Here is a 19,247-nt window from a genome sequence, read left to right on the forward strand (position 1 = left end):
GGGCATAATCTTAAAATTAGAGCTAGGCCATTCAAGGGTGATGTTAAAAAGCACTGCTTCACACAAAGGGTAATGGAAATTTGGAACTCTCTCCCCAAAAAGCTTTTGAGGCTCGGTCAATTGAAAATTTCAAAACTGAGATTGATAGATTTTTGTCAGGCAAGGGTATTAAGGGTTACGGAACAAAGGCGGGCTGATGCAGTTAAGATACAGATCAGCCATGATCTAATTGAATGGTGAAACAGAGTTGAGGGGCTGAAAGGCCTACTCCTGTTCCCATGTTCCTGAAGAAGGATAGTTCTGAAAATACAAGTAAGGCAGTTCACCAATATGGAATAGCATGACAAATTCATTATCTTATTTCCTTATAGGAAGCAAAATTAAGCTGAGTGGAATAACAACAACAACTTGCATTTATACAGCGCCTTTAACATAGTAAAACGTTCCAAGGTGCTTCACAGCAGCGTTATCAAACAAGATTTGACACGAGCCACATAAGATGATACTAGGACAGGTGACCAAAAGGTCAAAGAGGTAGGTTTAAAGGAGTGTCTTAAAGGAGGAGAGAGAGATAGAGAGGTGGAGAGGTTTAGGGAGGGAATTCCAGAGCTTAGGGCCCAGACAGCTGTAGGTACGGCTGTCTATGGTGAAGCGATGAAAATCGGGGATGTGCAAGAGGCAAGAATTGGAGGAGCGCTGAGATCTCGGATGGTTGTAGGGTTGGAGGAGGTCTCAGAGATAGGAGGGTTGAGGCCATGGAGGGATTTTTAAAATTTTTTTATTCGTTCACGGGATGTGGGCGTCGCTGGCAAGGCCCGCATTTATTGCCCATCCCTAATTGCCCTCGAGAAGGTGGTGGTGAGCCGCCTTCTTGAACCGCTGCAGTCCGTGTGGTGACTGTTCTCCCACAGTGCTGTTAGGAAGGGAGTTCCAGGATTTTGACTCAGCGACAATGAAGGAACGGCAATATATTTCCAAATCGGGATGGTGTGTGACTTGGAGGGGAACGTGCAGGTGGTGTATTTCCCATGTGCCTGCTGCTCTTGTCCTTCTAGGTGGTAGAGGTCGCGGGTTTGGGAGGTGCTGTCGAAGAAGCCTTGGCGAGTTGCTGCAGTGCATCCTGTGGATGGTACACACTGCAGCCACTGTGCGCCGGTGGTGAAGGGAGTGAATGTTTAGTGTGGTGGATGGGGTGCCAATCAAGCGGGCTGCTTTATCTTGGATGGTGTCGAGCTTCTTGAGTGTTGTTGGAGCTGCACTCATCCAAGCAAGTGGAGAGTATTCCATCACACTCCTGACTTGTGCCTTGTAGATGGTGGAAAGGCTTTGGGGAGTCAGGAGGTGAGTCACTCGCCGCAGAATACCCAGCCTCTGACCTGCTCTCGTAGCCACAGTATTTATATGGCTGGTCCAGTTAAGTTTCTGGTCAATGGTGACCCCCAGGATGTCGATGGTGGGGGATTCGGTGATGGTAATGCCGTTGAATGTCAGGGGGAGGTGGTTAGACTCTCTCTTGTTGGAGATGGTCATTGCCTGGCACTTATCTGGCGCGAATGTTACTTGCCACTTATGAGCCCAAGCCTGGATGTTGTCCAGGTCTTGCTGCATGCGGGCTCGGACTGCTTCATTATTTGAGGGGTTGCGAATGGAACTGAACACTGTGCAGTCATCAGCGAACATCCCCATTTCTGACCTCATGATGGAGGGAAGGTCATTGATGAAGCAGCTGAAGATGGTTGGGCCTAGGACACTGCCCTGAGGAACTCCTGCAGCAATATCCTGGGGCTGAGATGATTGGCCTCCAACAACCACTACCATCTTCCTTTGTGCTAGGTATGACTCCAGCCACTGGAGTGCTTTCCCCCTGATTCCCATTGACTTCAATTTTACTCGGGCTCCTTGGTGCCACACTCGGTCAAATGCTGCCTTGATGTCAAGGGCAGTCACTCTCATCTCACCTCTGGAATTCAGCTCTTTTGTCCATGTTTGGACCAAGGCTGTAATGAGGTCTGGAGCCGAGTGGTCCTGGCGGAACCCAAACTGAGCATCAGTGAGCAGGTTATTGGTGAGTAAGTGCCGCTTGATAGCACTGTCGATGACACCTTCCATCACTTTGCTGATGATTGAGAATAGACTGATGGGGCGGTAATTGGCCGTATTGGATTTGTCCTGCTTTTTGTGGACAGGACATACCTGGGCAATTTTCCACATTGTCGGGTAGATGCCAGTGTTGTAGCTGTACTGGAACAGCTTGGCTAGAGGCGCAGCTAGTTCTGGAGCACAAGTCTTCAGCACTACAGCTGAGATGTTGTCGGGGCCCATAGCCTTTGCTGTATCCAGTGCACTCAGCCGTTTCTTGATATCACGTGGAGTGAATCAAATTGGCCGAAGACTGGCTTCTGTGATAGTGGGGCTATCGGGAGGAGGCCGAGATGGATCATCCACTCGGCACTTCTGGCTGAAGATGGTTGCAAACGCTTCAGCCTTGTCTTTTTCACTCATGTGCTGGACTCCGCCATCATTGAGGATGGGGATGTTTGCAGAGCCTCCTCCTCCCGTTAGTTGTTTAATTGTCCACCACCATTCACGACTGGATGTGACAGGACTGCAGAGCTTTGATCTGATCCGTTGGTTGTGGAATCGCTTAGCTCTGTCTATAACATGTTGCTTCCGCTGTTTAGCATGCATTAGTCCTGAGTTGTAGCTTCACCAGGTTGGCACCTCATTTTTAGGTACGCCTGGTGCTGCTCCTGGCATGCTCTTCTACACTCCTCATTGAACCAGGGTTGATCCCCTGGCTTGTTGGTAATGGGAGAGTGAGGAATATGCCGGGCCATGAGGTTACAGATTGTGGTGGAATACAATTCTGCTGCTGCTGATGACCCACTGCGCCTCATGGATGCCCAGTTTTGAGCTGCTAGATCTGTTCTGAATCTATCCCATTTAGCACGGTGGTAGTGCCACACAACACGTTGGATGGTCTCCTCAGTCCGAAGACGGGACTTTGTCTCCACAAGGACTGTGCGGTGGTCACTCCTACCAATACTGTCATGGACAGATGCATTTGCGACAGGTAGATTGGTGAGGACGAGGTCATGTAAGTTTTTCCCTCGTGTTGGTTCGCTCACCACCTGCCGCAGGCCCAGTCTAGCAGCTATGTCCTTCAGGACTCGGCCAGCTCGGTCAGTAGTGGTGCTACCGAGCCACTCTTGGTGATGGACATTGAAGTCCCCCACCCAGAGTACATTCTGTGCCCTTGCTACCCTCAGTGCTTCCTCCAAGTGGTGCTCAACATGGAGGAGGACTGATTCATCAGCTGAGGGAGGACGGTAGGTGGTAATCAGCAGGAGGTTTCCTTGCCCATGTTTGACCTGATGCCATGAGATTTCATGGGGTCCAGAGTCAATGTTGAGGACTCCCAGGGCCACTCCCTCCTGACTGTATATCACTGTACCGCCACCTCTGGTGGGTCTGTCCTGCCGGTGGGAAAGGACATACCCAGGGATGGTGATGGAAGAGTCTGGGACATTGGCTGAAAGGTATGATTCTGTGAGTATGGCTATGTCAGGCTGTTGCTTGACTAGTCTGTGGGACAGCTCTCCCAGTTTTGGCACAAGTCCCCAGATGTTAGTCAGGAGGACCTTGCAGGGTCGACTGGGCTTGGTGTTTTGCCGTTGTCGTGTCCGGTGCCTCGTGGTCCAATGCCGGGTGGTCCGTCCGGTTTTATTCTTCTTATGACTTTTCGTAGCGAGATTGTACAACTGAGTGGCTTGCTAGGCCATTTCAGAGGGCAATTAAGAATCAACCACATTGCTGTGGGTCTGGAGTCACATATAGGCCAGACCAGGTAAGGATGGCAGGTTTCCTTCCCTGAAGGACATTAGTGAACCAGATGGGTTTTTACGACAATCCGGTAGTTTCATGGCCATCATTACTGATACTAGTATTTTAATTCCAGATTTTTATTTAATTAATTGAATTTAATTAATTAATTGAATTTAAATTCACCAGCTGCCGTGGCGGGATTTGAGCTCATGACTCTGGATTTTAGTCCAGGCCTCTGGATTACTAGTCCAGTAACGTAACCACTATGCTACCGTACCGATTTGAAAACAAGGACGAGAATTTTAAAAATCGAGGCATTCTCGGACCAGGAGCCAATGTCGGTCAGCACGCACAGGGGTAATGGGTGAACGGGACTTGGTGCGAGTTAAGATACAGGCAGCAGACTTTTGGATGAGCTCAAGTTTATGGACGGTGCAAGGTGGGAAGCCGGCCTGGAGAGCATTGGAATAGTCAAGTCCAGAGGTAACAAAAGGCATGGAAAAGAGTTTCAGCAGCAGATGAGCTGAGGCGAGGTGGTGACGGGTGATGTTACGGAGGTGGAGGTATGTGGTCTTGGTAATAGAGAGGATATGGGTTCGGAATCTCAGCTTAGGGTCAAATAGGGCGCCAAGATTGTGAACGGTCTGGTTCAGCCTCTGACAGTGATCAGGGAGGGGTTGAAGTCTGAGGCAAGGGAATGGAGTTTGTGGCAGGGACCGAAGACAATGGCTTTGGTTTTCCCAATATTTAATTGGAGGAAATTTCTGCTCATCCAATACTGAATGTCGGACAAGCAGCGTGACAAATCAGACAGTGGAGGAGTTGAGAGAGGTGATGGGGAGGTAGAGCTCGGTGTCGTCAGCGTACATGTGGAACCTGATGTTGCGTTTACAGATGATATCGCCGAGGGGCAACATGTAGATGAGGGGGGAAATCATGAATTTGAGCAAATAAGTTTTGATTACAACTCAGTATATTTGCATGCTGTGAAACAAAGCAGCTTAATGATTTGTACCTGGCTTTATCTCACCAAGTGCTCGCTCGGTCCATTTTCAGAGAGATTGAAGAAGTATGAGTGTGAAATATACAATATCAGGTTGTTATTATTATTGTTCCATCCCCCAGTTATATTATCGTGCAAGATTTTACAGGGCAGAATGTATTAACTCCTCTAAATATATGATGCGCGTACTACTTATGGGAAGAACTGACAGATTTCCAAGTTTCCAAGGGCAAACTGTTTGTTTGTTCATCTGTTTCACGTGACATTCAATCAACTCATGCATGACTTGACCACATTACATGTGTTGAGCCTTGTTAGTTCATTTATGAATGTTATTGAATTTTAAAAGCATGGCTCTCCCTTATTTACATACGCTCCTCATCCTGGATTCTGAGGACAATTTCCAATCACCAGATGACTGATAGTGTGTTTGATGAGATGCCTGACCCATAAAGATATAACAGTGTCCATGTGTATGACACCAATGTAGTTGCTGCAAATCTGAATGCATCTCGCATAGTAGATGGGAAGTGTACAAAATGTTACCTCCATCATTGCCTTGATTACATTGCAGCTTTTAACAATTGCTACCTACTGAGAATAGGTAGTGTTAATGTCAGAGAAGTTAAACTTGGCAACTGTTTTCTAGTTCCTTCCAATCCATACACTATGTCTGGAAAATGTTGAGATCTGTTCAAATATTACTGCAGTGAAGCAACAAGTATGTGTCTACAGGCACATGTCTGGTTGTTTTGGGTTTCACAAAGCAAGGTAAGAAACATTTGCAGTCGATTCTATTGAAGTGGACAGATTCTCAGATACTTTGTTGCATGCTTCAGTTTTGAAGTATCCAAGTGGGATGAGTCTACCATGTTAGCATGTAGTTTATTTTCATGATACTTGAAACTTGGAAATATGATTCAAAACAAGCATTTGACAACTATGATGCATTGGTTTCACATGAATGCCACAGATTCTACAGCACACTTGATTTTGTACCGAGATTTTCCAAAGCACTGTGCTTCTAAGCTTCAAATGCTTCTAAGATGTGGATCCAATGAAAAAGCGCTCATGGTGGTATTACACAAATATATTACAATCTTCTGATTTTTTTTTCTGAGATCTCTACAAAGATTGCAAGTGAGAAATTGAGAGATGCAGACGCATGAATGATAAAATCCAGTGAGCATTTAGCAATAAATAGTCTAAGAGAGAGAAAGAAAGATGGTTGTGATAAACTCTGGTGCCTATTATTATTAATTGCAATGTTTCTTTCCAAAATATAGTACTGAAAAGAGGAAATAACTTGTGCACTCCAACAGGAGGGGCTCAGTCTTGGGACCACTGCTGTTTCTAATTTACATCATTGATTTGGATTCTAAAGTTTCCAAACCCTTTCCCTAATTCCATATCCCTTAATCTTCTCCAATAATCTCCTGTGTGGTACCTTGTCAGAGGGTCTCTGAAAGTCCGTGCACACCACGCCCACTGCATTTCAACCAACCAAAGTCACCACCTTCAATTCTGGAGTATGAGCTTTCCATTGTCTCAAGACGACTGTGATACACGAGAGTACACATTTTTGACGGCTGATTCATCTGGTATTCTACCAAATTGTCTTAATCAACAGTCGAGATGGCTAGTCTGGGCGTTAACACTTTGTAAACTGAATCTAACTTTGCAGCAAAATGATAACATAAATGAAACCAAAATCCCTTCCAGACCAAATAGATAAAAGTCTCAAAATGTTAGAGGTATATAAGGTAGTTAAGGGAATGGAAAAGTTAAATCCAGAATACCATTTTAAATTAAACTGCAACAAAAGGACAAGGTTCAAACTAGTAAAAGGTAAATTTAAAACCAATATCAGAAAGGTCTTCTTCACACAGTGATTAATGCATAGAATAGATTCCCAGAGAGGGTAGTGGAGGCAAAAGTCCTGCAATCATTTAAGAAGCAATTAGATGCTGAAATGGGGGTGGGGACTGTAGGGTCTTTCTCTAGATAAATGAATTAAGATGGACTGAATGGTCTTCCTCACATAATTATCTTGAGAGTGTTGTCACTATCTGATAGATCGGTGAGTTTTAGTTTGACCAATTAGATTGCTGAGTCATGGTTGACTATTATTTCAGCCAATTATAGAATAGAATCATAGAGCACAGGAGGAGGCCGTTCGGCCCATCATGCCTGTGCTGGCTCTTTGAAAGAGCTATCCAATTCGTTTCTCTTCCTTGCTCTTTCCCCAAAGCCCTGCAATTTTTTCCTTTTCAAGTATATATTCAATTCCCTTTTGAAAGTTACTGTTGTATCTGCTTCCACCACACTTTCAGGCAGTGCATTCCAGATCATAACAACTCGCTGCGTAAAAAAATTCTGTGATAACAATGTGTTAAAACAGTGTCCAGCAGGAGGACCGACATTTTAAACCAGTGCAACTGTTGACTCATAATAAATCTACTAGTACTATTACATCATGGTGTCATATTCCTTTTCAGGTTGCTTTCAAGTTAATGATGGCCCAAGCATCAAACAAAATGCCGTAACTGCAGCTGAAATACTTTAAATCTCTCAAGACAATTCAAAGATAAAATTCAGCACAAGACTCCTCCACTGCCCCAACGTAAAACGTCATGCCTCTTCAATCTTCCTTCAGACCTCCCCCCTTCATCAGGCCATTGGCTCCACTGGAAATCTCCTCACATAGCTGGTCTTTTTTCTATGATAATGAGATAATCAAAGCAAATCTGCTCCCAGCTGTCTTGCCTGAACAGAGGCCATTCTGGGTATGTCAGTCTGATAACTTTGGGTATGTAGTGTAAAAAGAGAGAGAAACTTAATTGCGCAAAAAGCCAGGTCTGAGATGGAGTATAAAACTTTCTCATAGGCTCATGCTCACACACACACACTTACGTCCACATGGACAAGGATTTCTTCTTCATCTGGCATGCCCACTGACTCCTCTTGTCCAACGACAGCAGTTTCACCTACCCTCATCAGGCTTTTTATAACCCACTTTTTGGACCAGTTCTCATGCCTTACTTATCGTTTTTGGACCATAAAGTCGGCCAACTGATGTCTGTTATTCTTCCTTATCTTGTTTTTAACCATCCTTAAGATCTCTTTGCTGCTTAGCAATCTATTGTTTTCAAGAGTTAATCACACACTTCACATACACACCTTCATATAAATGGCAATTTGCTCTTTACATATCAGAATTTTTGTTATTTTGTCTTTCTCTCAGCAATGTCCTTGTTTTCTCTATTGCATCAGAGGCACTACATCAGCAATGTCCTTGTTTCACTGGCACATACAATTTAATTTGCGAGGGAATCTGACTTTTTCTCCATATAGTTCTTTTTTTCCTAAAACTTAATTTTAGCATACAGTTAGCATACAACAAATCTAGGAATAAAGTTGTCTGGCCACATTTAAAAGATCAAAAGTAAGCAGCAAACTATTCAGTTTACCAGTTAAAAGCATAGGAGCATTTTTGCAGCAGGTCAGGTTGAATTTACTTTATTGGCAGTATTTATATATGTGATTCTGAGCCAAACTACTTAAAAAAAAATTGGATTCATTCAAATTTGCAGCTATACTTTTAAATAGTGCTCTAGAAAAATGAGAACAAGGAAAACACCCAGGTGTAGTACTCAAGCCAGACAAAATATGAACACAAAGTATCGTACTCAAGCCAGACAAAATATGAACACAAAGTACTGTACTCAAGCCAAACAAAATATGAACACAAAGTATTGTACTGGTAATAAAATAGGCACTCATGTTACAGTATAGAAATAAGCCCTCCAGTCATCATAATATTTAGAAACAAAATCCCTCTGTGTTTTAATATCTCACTGGTGTGTAGACTTTGATGTCTGGTACATGGTTTGATTTATAGAAGGATTTAGCTAATAATGATTTACATCTGGACAGCAGCGTTTGTAGCAGGTACAATGCATTGTTAGAGGTACAGACTGCTGCTAAGGCCAGTTCTGCCTTGCAGCATGTAGTTTTGGAAGAAAGGGAAATGCGTTATCCAGGAGGAGCCACTTATCGACTCCCTCCCCATCGACGAGGGCTAAACACTGTAATTTGTGAGCGTGTGTGTTTCCTCCGAGCCGCACAGCCCAAGGGAAGGGAACGTGGAAGGATTTTAAAAACATCATTTTACCCAGTCTTTGTTTGTATAAAATGAGAGAGTGCGCCCCCCTTTACTGGATGTGTGGTAAACAACAATCCCGTACAATACTGCGAGCGTGTTTAGACTCTTGCATTGTACTGATACCTGTTGATGCAAGGAATGCATTTATTTTAAAGTATATTTGCTACATAAACTGAGTGTTGAGTTGCCTATCCTGTATTTTAGATAACTTTGCAAATAAACTTCTATGTGAAGCTAGTGTATTCACTTATTCCTGTCCCATATTTTGGAGTACAGTGCCACGGGTAACCTCTAATACCTCACCAAAGTCTTCATTCCTCATCTGTGATCCCAAACGTTGAGTGTTTGCAGGCTATATATTGGAGCCCATCATCCCTGAGCTCGCTGACCTACATTGGCTCCGGGTCCAGCAACGCCTCGATTTTAAAATTCTCATCCTCGTGTTCAAATCCCTCCAATGGCCTTGCTTCTCCCTATCTCTGTAACCTCCTCCAGCCCTACAAAAGCATAGGGAAGGAAGAAAGTGGGGGGGGGGTGGTGGAGTAGCTATTATAATTAGAGACAACATAATGGCAATAGAAAAAAGGGACACGAGTAATCTTAAGATAGGAACAGAATCCATATGGATAAGAAGGAATCAATGTTAATAGGTATATTCTACAAACCACCTAATAGTGGAAGGGAAGTGGAGGAAGAAATATGTAGACAAATCTATGAAATAAGCAAAAAAAAATCGAATAATAATCATGGGCAATTTCAACCACCCCCAAATAGACTGGCAAGAAGAGATAAGGAAGGGGGAAATCGAGTTTTTACAGTGTGTACATGATTCCTTTCTTACCCAGTATGTGAGAAGCCCAAGAGAAGAATCATTGCTGGATCTAGTAACTGGAGTAGATAAGAGAAGTAAGCATAGGGGAACATCTAAGCAATAGCTATCACAACATAACAAGGTTTAAAATAATGATTGAGAAAGACATAAGTAAGACAAAGACCAAAGAAATGGATTGGAAAAAAAAATAATTTTGAGGGGATGAGAATGGAATAGGGAAGGGTTTGATGGGGTAGACATAGAGACATAAACATAACCGGTGTTTTATTATTGGTGAGAAAGGATCTTGGCTCGGAAGATCAGGAAGTAGAATTAGTATGGATGGAAATAAGAAATAACAAGGTGCAGAAAACACTGGTGGGAGTAGATTATAGGCTCCCTAATAGCAGCAATACTGTTGGACAGAGTATTAATCATGAAATAATGGGAGCTTGTAACAAAGGTAATGCAGTAATTGTGGGGGATTTTAATCTTCATATAGACTGGGCAAATCAAATTTGCAAAGGTAGTTTGGAGGACGAGTTCATGGAATGCATTTGAGGTGGTTTCCTAGAGCAATACGTCATGGAACCAAATAGGGAACAGATCTTATATTATGTAATGAGACAGGGTTAATTAGTAATCTCACAGTAAGAGATCCTATGGGGAAGAGTGATCATAATATGACAAACTCAATGTGAAATTCTGAGAGTGACGTACTAAAGTCTTAAACTTAAATAAAGCTAATTACATAGTTATGAGATGCGAGTTGGCTAAGGTAGATGGGAAACCAAATGAAAGGGTATGATGGTTGAAAAGCAATGCAAACATTTAAAGAAATATTTCAATATTCTCAACATTCTATTGAGAAATAAAAACTCAGTGGGAAAAGTGATCTACTCGTGGCGAACTAAAGACGTTAAGGATAGTATTAGATTAAAAGAAGAGGCCTATAATGTTGCCAAGATGTAAGCCTGAGGATTGGGAATGTTTTAGAAATCAGCAAAGGACGATCAAAAAACTGATTAAAAAAGAGAGAAAATAGAATATGAAAGTAAACTAGCAAGAAATATAAAAACGGATTGTAAGACCTTCTACAAGTATGTAAAAAGGAAGAGAGTAGCGAAAGTAAATGTTGGTTGCCGATAGGCTGAACCAAGAGAAATTATAATGGGGAAATCAGGAAATGGCAGATGCGTTAAACAAGTATTTTATATCTGTCTTCACAGTAGAAGACACAAAAAACATACCAGAAATAGTGAGGAACCAAAGGTCTAATGAGAGTGAGAAACTTAAAGTAATTAATATCAGTAGAGAAAAAGTACATGAGAAACTAATGGGACTAAAAGCTGATAATTCCCCTGGACATGTTGACCTACATCCAAGGGTTTTAAAAGAGATGGCTGCAGAGATAGTGGATGCATTGGTTATGATCTTCCAAAATCCCCTAGATTCAAGAACGGTCCCAGCAGATTGGAAGGTAGCAAACGTGACCCCGCTATTCAAGAAAGCAGGGAGAGAGAAAATAGGCCAGTTAGCCTGACATCAGTCATCGGGAAAATGCTGGAATCCATTATTAAGGAAGTGGTAACAGGGCACTTAGAAAATCATAATATGATTAGGTAGAGTATACATGGTTTTATGAAAGGGAAATCATGTTTGACAAATTTAAGAGAGTTTTTTGAGGATGTAACTAGCAGGGTAAATAAAGGGGAACCAGTGGATATAGTATATTTGGATTTTCAAAAGGCATTCGATAAGGTGCCACATAAAAGGTTGTTACACAAGATAAGGGTTCATGGGGTTGGGGGTAACATATTAGCATGGATAGAGGATTGGTTAACAGACAGAAAACAGAATGTAGGGATAAATGGGTCATTTTCAGGCTGGCGGGCTGTAACTAGTGGGGTACCGCAAGGATCCGTGCTTGGGCCTTAGCTATTTACAATCTACATAAATGACTTGGATGAAGGGACCGAGTGTAATGTATCCAGGTTTGCTGACAATACAAAGCTAGGTGGGAAAGTAAGCTGTGAGGAGGACACAGAGTCTGCAAAGGGATATAAGATAGGTTAAGTGAGTGGGCAAGAAGGTATTAGATGGAGTATAATGTGGGGAAATGTGAGGTTATTCACTTTGGTAGGAAGAATAGAAAAAAGAATATTTTTTAAATGGTGAGAAACTATTAAATGTTGGTGTTCAGAGAGACTTTGGTGTCCTCGTACAAGAAACATAAAAAGTTAGCTTGCAGGTGCAGCAAGCAATTAGGAAAGCAAATGGAATGTTGGCCTTTATTGCAATGGGGCTGGAGTACAAGAGTAAGGATGTCTTACTACAATTGTACAGGGCTTTGGTGAGACCTCACCTGGAGTACTGTGTACAGGTTTGGTCTCCTTATCTAAGGAAGGATATGCTTGCCTTAGAGGCAGAGGAAGGTTCACTAGATTAATTCCTGGGATGAGAGGGTTGAGTAGAATGGGCCTACACTCTCCAAAGTTTAGAAGAATGAGAGGTGATCTAATTGAAACATAAGATTATGAGGGGGTTGGACAGGATAGATGCTGAGAGGTTGTTTCCCCTGGCTGGAGAGTCTAGAACTAGGGGGTCGTAGTCGCACGATAAGGGGTCGGCCATTTAATTCTGAGATGAGGAGGAATTTCTTCACTCAGAGGGTTGTGAATCTTCGGAATTCTCTGTCCCAGAGGGCTGTGGATGCTGAGTCGTTGATTTCTGGACTCTAGAGGAATCAAGGGATATGGGGACCAGGTAGGAAAGTTGAAGACCAACCGTGGCCTGACTGAATGGCGGAGCAGGCTCAAGGGGCCATGTGACCTACTCCTGCACCTATTTCTTATGTTTATAGAGGTTTAGCATAACTTCCTTGCCTTTGTACTCTGTGCCTCTATTTATAAAGCCAAGGATCCTGTATGTCTTTTTACTAGCCTTCTCAGCTTGTCTTGCCATCTTCAAAGCCTTGTGTACATACACCCCCAGGTATCTCTGTCCCTGCACTCCCTTTAAAATTTAGTTTATATTGCCTCACCTCATTCTTCCTACCAAAATAAATCACTTCACACTTCTCAGCGTTAAATTTCATCTGCCATGTGTCTGCCCATTTCATCAGTCTGTCTATGTCCTCCTGAAGTCTGTTACTATCCTCCTCACTTTTTACTACATTTCCAAGTTTCATACAATCTGCTAACTTTGAAATTATGCCCTGTATACCCAAGTCCAGGTCATTAATATATATCAAAAAGAGCAGTGGTCCTAATACTGACCCCCGGGGACTGCCACTGTATACTCCCTTCCAGTCTAAAAAAACAACCATTCACCACTACTCTCTGCTTTCTGTCCTTTAGCCAATGTTGAAGGTGAAAAGAATTAAATGTTTCAGTCACCTATTTCCATATTTAAAGTACAAGAAATTAATTTTAAAAAGAGGAAAAATGTTATCAAAACATCTTACTTTTGACCATTTCTCATAAATCCTTTTGTGCAATATTCTCTATTTGTGGCAGTAGCTTTCCTTCCCAGCCCAATTATAAGAGCAGTAAGTACAGCACTCTTTCCACCTAAAGACAGATGAGAACAAAAAATCATTGGGGCTGAGCTTCTGCTTGTTTATGCCAGTAATATCAGCACAATTCGGGTTGAATCGGACAAATCTGCGTAAAAGATCGCAGAATTTTAACCGCAAGTGAGTCACGCTCAAACCCACTCGTGTTTGTGTTTTCCACCATCTTCTACACTGGTTCTAGATTCAATTCACACGAATCAGGCCCCGCCCACATAACTGGCCATGCCCCAACTCTAAATTGCGAGATTCCGCCTGTTGCGCTGGTTCGGGAAGACTCTTCAAATTGTGTTCATTTTCTTAGGCGCACAGGCACTAGTAGATACGTTTTAAAAGTTTTTTCATATCAAAAAATATTTAACTTACTAAAAACTGACTAGTGCACACCAATGAAACTTTTAAATGGTTCAGTATAGTTTTTAAAAGTTATTTTCAGTGATTTTAAATCAGGTTACTCACAGATGAAAGACTGGATGCCCTTATTAAAAATGCTTATTTTTGGTGATAAACCCATTTTCAGATGCTTTAATAAAACTGCACCAGGTTACTACTCCTAAATAAACCAAGGAATACATTTTAATGGAAAGAAAAAATGAAACAATTACATTCTATAACACTGGTTCATAGATGATTTTACATTTATGATTATGCAAATGAATTTTAGCGGAAACTTTAAGCATAACCTAATCAGCACAATTTCAAGCGCATTTTGGGCGCAATTTCCCGATTGCACTTGAAGCAAAAACTCTACCCCATAATGTGTATCATACAATCAACATATTTCAGCAATGGATAGTTTCACAGTTCCTAAAAGAAATTGTGTAAAGTGGTCTGCAAGAGGCATATTCATCCTTAGGCAAATGTGGGCAGCCAACACTTGTCAAGCTCTCCAGAGAAGGAATTACATTACTTCTGAAGATTAAAGTGATTGAAATGGTGCACTTGTTACAAAAAACTAAATAGTAGAGGCCAATAGTTTGTAAAAGAACCAGATTCTTAAAGCCTTAGCATAGTGATATAGTTAGAATTGAGATAATAAAAACAAACAAAAACAAAAGCTGTGAATGCTGTAAATCTGTAATAAAGTGCATAGTGCTGGAAATACACAGCAAGACAACCAGGGTCTGAAAGAGAACCTCTGCGTATTTCCAGCATTTTCTGTTTTAACTTTGTAATTGTTACCTGAGGGACACAGATACTCCAGCCTATACAGAGGAACACATGATCAGTTAGCTTAGGAACTGCTAGCTTGAAAGTGAATTTTCAATAGTTGTGAATTAATTATTTTCATAGTACAAGGAATGATTGGAAATACACAAATCTCACTGTGAGAACTGTATTCTGTTCAATCATGTATTTATGTAAAACAAACCAGTTTGTTGAAAGAAATCATGGCTCATTTTGCGAGAGTGCTTTTCAGTCTGCTTTCCTTAAAAACAGAAGACTGCACATGGCAGCACATGATATTTCAATAGCCAGTCAACAATGGTTCTCTGTTAAGATCCCACCCTCCAAGTCACCCTATCATTTAACTAGGTATTGGGCAATAAAGGTGCACTTCTGATGAAAGGGTAGACAAGGTCCACTTATGTAAGGAATCTTACAACACCGGGTTATAGTCCAACAGTTTTATTTGAAAATCACAAGCTTTCGGAGATTATCTCCTTCGTCAGGTGAGTGAGTGAATGAGGGGTTCTCAAATCGCATATCTTATATTAGGCTGGGACACCATCACACCAATCAAAGGTGTCGTTGGTGTTCAGACAGGTTAGCCACGGAAAACAGTAGATCCCAGTATACTGAATATACAATGGGTCAAATTACACAGACAAAGAGAGAAAGAGACCCGAAAGGCAGAGAGAGAGAGAGAAAGAGAGAATGTCCAGTTGTATTAAAAACAGATAACTTTTTTTTCCTGCTGGTGGGGTTACGTGTAGCGTGACATGAACCCAAGATCCCGGTTGAGGCCGTCCTCATGGGTGCGGAACTTGGCTATCAATTTCTGCTTGACGATTTTGCGTTGTCGTGTGTCTCGAAGGCCGTCTTGGAGAATGCTTACCCGAAGATCGGTGGCTGAATGTCCTTGACTGCTAAAGTGTTCCCCGACTGGGAGGGAACCCTCCTGTCTGGCGATTGTTGCGCGGTGTTCGTTCATCCGTTGTCGCAGTGTCTGCATGGTCTCGCCAATGTACCATGCTCCGGGGCATCCTTTCCTGCAACGTATGAGGTAAACAATGTTGGCCGAGTCACAGGAGTATGAACCACATACCTGGTGGGTGGTGTCCTCTCGTGTGATGGTGGTATCTGTGTCGATGATCTGGCATGTCTTGCAGAGGTTGCCGTTGCAGGGTTGTGTGGTGTCGTGGACGCTGTTCTCCTGAAAGCTGGGTAATTTGCTGCACCTCAGCACCTCACTCTACCGCAAGCCCACGGACAACCACACGATGCTCCACTTTTCCAGCTTCCACCCTAACCACGTCAAAGAGGCCATCCCCTATGGACAGGCCCTGCGAAAACACAGGATCTGCTCAGACGAGGAGGAACGCGATGGACAACTACAGACGCTGAAAGACGCCTTCGGAAGAACGGGATATGACGCTCGACTTGTCGATCGGCAGTTCCGACGGGCCACAGCGAAGAATCGCATAGACCTCCTCAGAAGACAAACACGGGACGCAACCAACAGAGTACCCTTCGTCGTCCAGTACTTCCCCGGAGCGGAGAAACTACGCCATGTTCTCCGCAGCCTTCAACATGTCATCGATGACGACGAACACCTCGCTAAGGCCATCTCCATGCCTCCACTACTCACCTTCAAACAGCCACCCAACCTCAAACAGACCATCGTTCACAGCAAATTACCCAGCTTTCAGGAGAACAGCGTCCACGACACCACACAACACTGCCACGGCAACCTCTGACAAAACAACTGAAAAAAGACAAAACATCTGCAACGTGCAGAGAACTCACCCAGTAGCAGAAAATATCTTATGGACATACAAGTAGCCTCTCACTGACTTTTTTAATCACACCTTTTTTAAAAAAAAAGATAGCCACGCCATTTATCCTTGGCCAGCTGCCTGAAATTTCTAGCATTATTTAAACGGAATCATCTGCTGCTCTCAGCTAGGTCACTGTTCGTTGATTTTGACTGATAGTTGCTGTGTTGGCTATTGTAGCTGAGACAAAATATTGCAAAAAGTGATTTTGCTGAGACTAGAGTGGAATTCTGACCAGGGGCTTCTAGCAAAACTTTTTGTTAGCATTATGCATTTGCTGATTGGAAAGCCTTTGTGGCTGGAGGAGGAGGAGGAGGAGGCAAAAGTCTACAGACCTGCAGCTGCAGGGCAAAGTGGCAAAAGGGGAAGCTCACAGGATGCCATACTCCACTAGAGTGTACAGGCCAAGAACTTAATACCTGCAGTTCAGCAAGGAGCAGCAGAGGAACAGGCTCCACTATACCAGGGAGGATGTCACACAGCTATGTCACCTGCTGCAGCAGCAACTGTAGCCCAGCACCAGGTCACGCATATTTTCGCCTGTGGCTCTGAAACTCACCGTGACCCTGAAGTTTTATGCCTCAAGGTCATTCCAGGCTGCAGGTGATATTAGCAATATTAGTCAATCTGCTGTGCATGCCTACATTAAGCAGGTGACAGAAGTGCTCTTCGCCAGAGCCAATGACTTCATCTCCCTCCTTATGGAAGGCCATGAAGGAGGAAGACAGGGCTCTGGACTTCCTCCTGGTCCAGGGCATCATCGACTGCACACACATAGCCTTGCATTCTCTATCACAAAACCATGGAGTATTTATGAACAGGAAAGGCTTCCATTCACTGAACATGCAGTGCATCATGTAGATCTGTGCCTGGTATCCTGGCAGTTGTCATGATGCCTTCATCTTGTGCCAGTCCGCAATCCCCCTCCCCCCCGCCTTTCACCCAGACTATCGGGTCAGAGGTTCGCAGCTTGAGGAAAGGGATATTCCCTGCACTTGTGGCTCATGACATCTGCCAGGAACCCACGCACAGACACCGAGACATGATACAATCAAACTTATTCCTCCACCAGAGCCCTGATAGGGGAAACCATAGACATCCTGAAGCAATCGTTCCACTGCCTGGATAGGTCTGGAGGCATCCTGCAATACAGCCCCCAGAGAGTCTCCACAACTTTGCCCTCTAAAGGGGCCAATCCATTGAGCCAAGTGTGGAGGAAGGTCTGAGGATGTAGGAGCATGAAGAACACAGAGCATGTTGAGGAAGAGTTAGGCCTAACAATCATGCCAACTATAAGAGCTCTTTAACAGAAAGTCATTAAAGATCACTTCAACTAAATCATCCCTACTCCCCTGCACCAACTGTCCTTCCCAACATCAGTCCCAGTACTTCCACACTCTTTAGAACTACATTCAACCCAAACACCAGCATGGGTATTTCTATCAAATCACATTCCCTGGTCAAAAAATAATCACTAAACAAACTCTGCACACCAGGAATTCCATAAAAAAGTGTTATTTTACAATTGACACATACATCAAAATACTAATGATCACCCTGGTGCAAAGCCCCCAGTGCACGTCTTAGGTGCTCTCCTATGAGGTACTACCGCAGTGGCGGGTGGAAGGCTGCTGTGCCTCTGTTAAGGGCATGAGAAGGCCGCGGTCGGTGACCTTGAGAAGCTCGGATCTGAGAGTGCCCGTCTGCAACTGCAGTATCTTGGCTACTGCCAGGGCTGTCTGACCCAGCTGGCTTTATGGCACCAGAATGAGCATTGGTTGACTGGGTGGCAGGGGACCAGGTGCGTTGTCATCCTGAGAGAGGACAGCACGTACCCATGGAGCCACTGCAGCTCGTACTCCCACTCATCGTTGGGAGAGCAGGCTGCAGTGATGCTACTGAAACCCCTACACATGCTTTGCCACATTCTTTGCAAGATGGTGGAGCAAAAAGCCTGAATTGCATCAGTCTGATTTTTGATCAAAGCTGCGATTGCAGAGGCCCGCTGCAACATGCATAGAGATGGCCACATGCTTCACGGTTGACTGCATTGATTAGATGCCATGTGTGAGTACCGAACACAGCTGGAGGTTGTCTCCTCCACTCTGTCCAACATAATGCAGAAGCTCCTTGGGAGGGAGTCTAATGCATCAAGCATTTGCTGGTGAACAGCTATCATTCTTCTTTTAAAGGCTGGGTCCTGGAAGTTCTCATCTGAGCCCTCTGTAGCAGAGCTACGATGCCTGCTCGCCGTCTGGAGAGCTGTGTCCTGTGCTGTCCTTGCTCCTTGCTCACTTGTGCTCGGTGAATTGGCCAGTGCAGGCTCCTGTAGCTGATTCTCTACAGTACATGGAGTGCTGAGCTGATGCTTGCAAGGGTTAGAGAGAGTGATGATGCATCTTCCAGAGGGCTGTCTTCCTCTTCTTGTGCTGCAGCTGGGCCAGGGACTTGCAATGGAATTGGAAACAGGGAGATGGACAATGGTTAGCACTTAGTGCCAAAGGAAAGCAGTGAGGGAAGTATTGGTAGTACTGGGGTTACAGTAGAGTGGAGAAGGGCTGTGCAGAGAGTAAGAAAGCTGTGAATGAGAGTCTTACCTTAGCAGCTCTAGTCAAGTCACTGAATTTCCTCCGGCATTGCTGCCAGGTCCTAGGAGTAATGTTTCTGGTATCGACTTGCTGTGTAATCACTAACCACTGCTGCCAGGCTATTTGGCGGGCCACTCTACACCTGTCTACGGAGAAGAGGACCTCCTGCCTCCTGGTTACCTCGGCCACAAGGACCTCCACAGCACCATCTGAGAAGTGGGAGGGCTGTAGCAGCAGTCATTTTCCAGAAATCCAGTAGTTCAGGCAGTACAAGAGGCAGCA

The 19,247-nt window shown here is 43.7% G+C and overlaps 1 protein-coding gene across 3 annotated transcripts in view; it reads right to left on the minus strand.

Moving 5' to 3' along the window:
• The window catches only part of LOC137321364 (structural maintenance of chromosomes protein 6-like), a 50,786-nt gene extending 42,958 nt beyond the window's left edge, over positions 1-7,828 (minus strand). For all 3 annotated transcript variants that reach the window (XR_010962795.1, XR_010962796.1, XM_067983745.1), the window contains exon 1: positions 7,742-7,828. Coding sequence is in view for 1 of the 3 variants with exons in the window: in XM_067983745.1 (XP_067839846.1) it covers positions 7,742-7,770 (29 nt within the window). In the remaining 2 variants the exon portion in view is untranslated. The remainder of the gene's footprint in view (positions 1-7,741) is intronic.
• Positions 7,829-19,247: the final 11,419 nt, after the last annotated feature.

Source organism: Heptranchias perlo, chromosome 5 (genome assembly GCF_035084215.1).
Source record: "Heptranchias perlo isolate sHepPer1 chromosome 5, sHepPer1.hap1, whole genome shotgun sequence".
Classification (NCBI taxonomy): Eukaryota; Metazoa; Chordata; class Chondrichthyes; order Hexanchiformes; family Hexanchidae; genus Heptranchias; species Heptranchias perlo.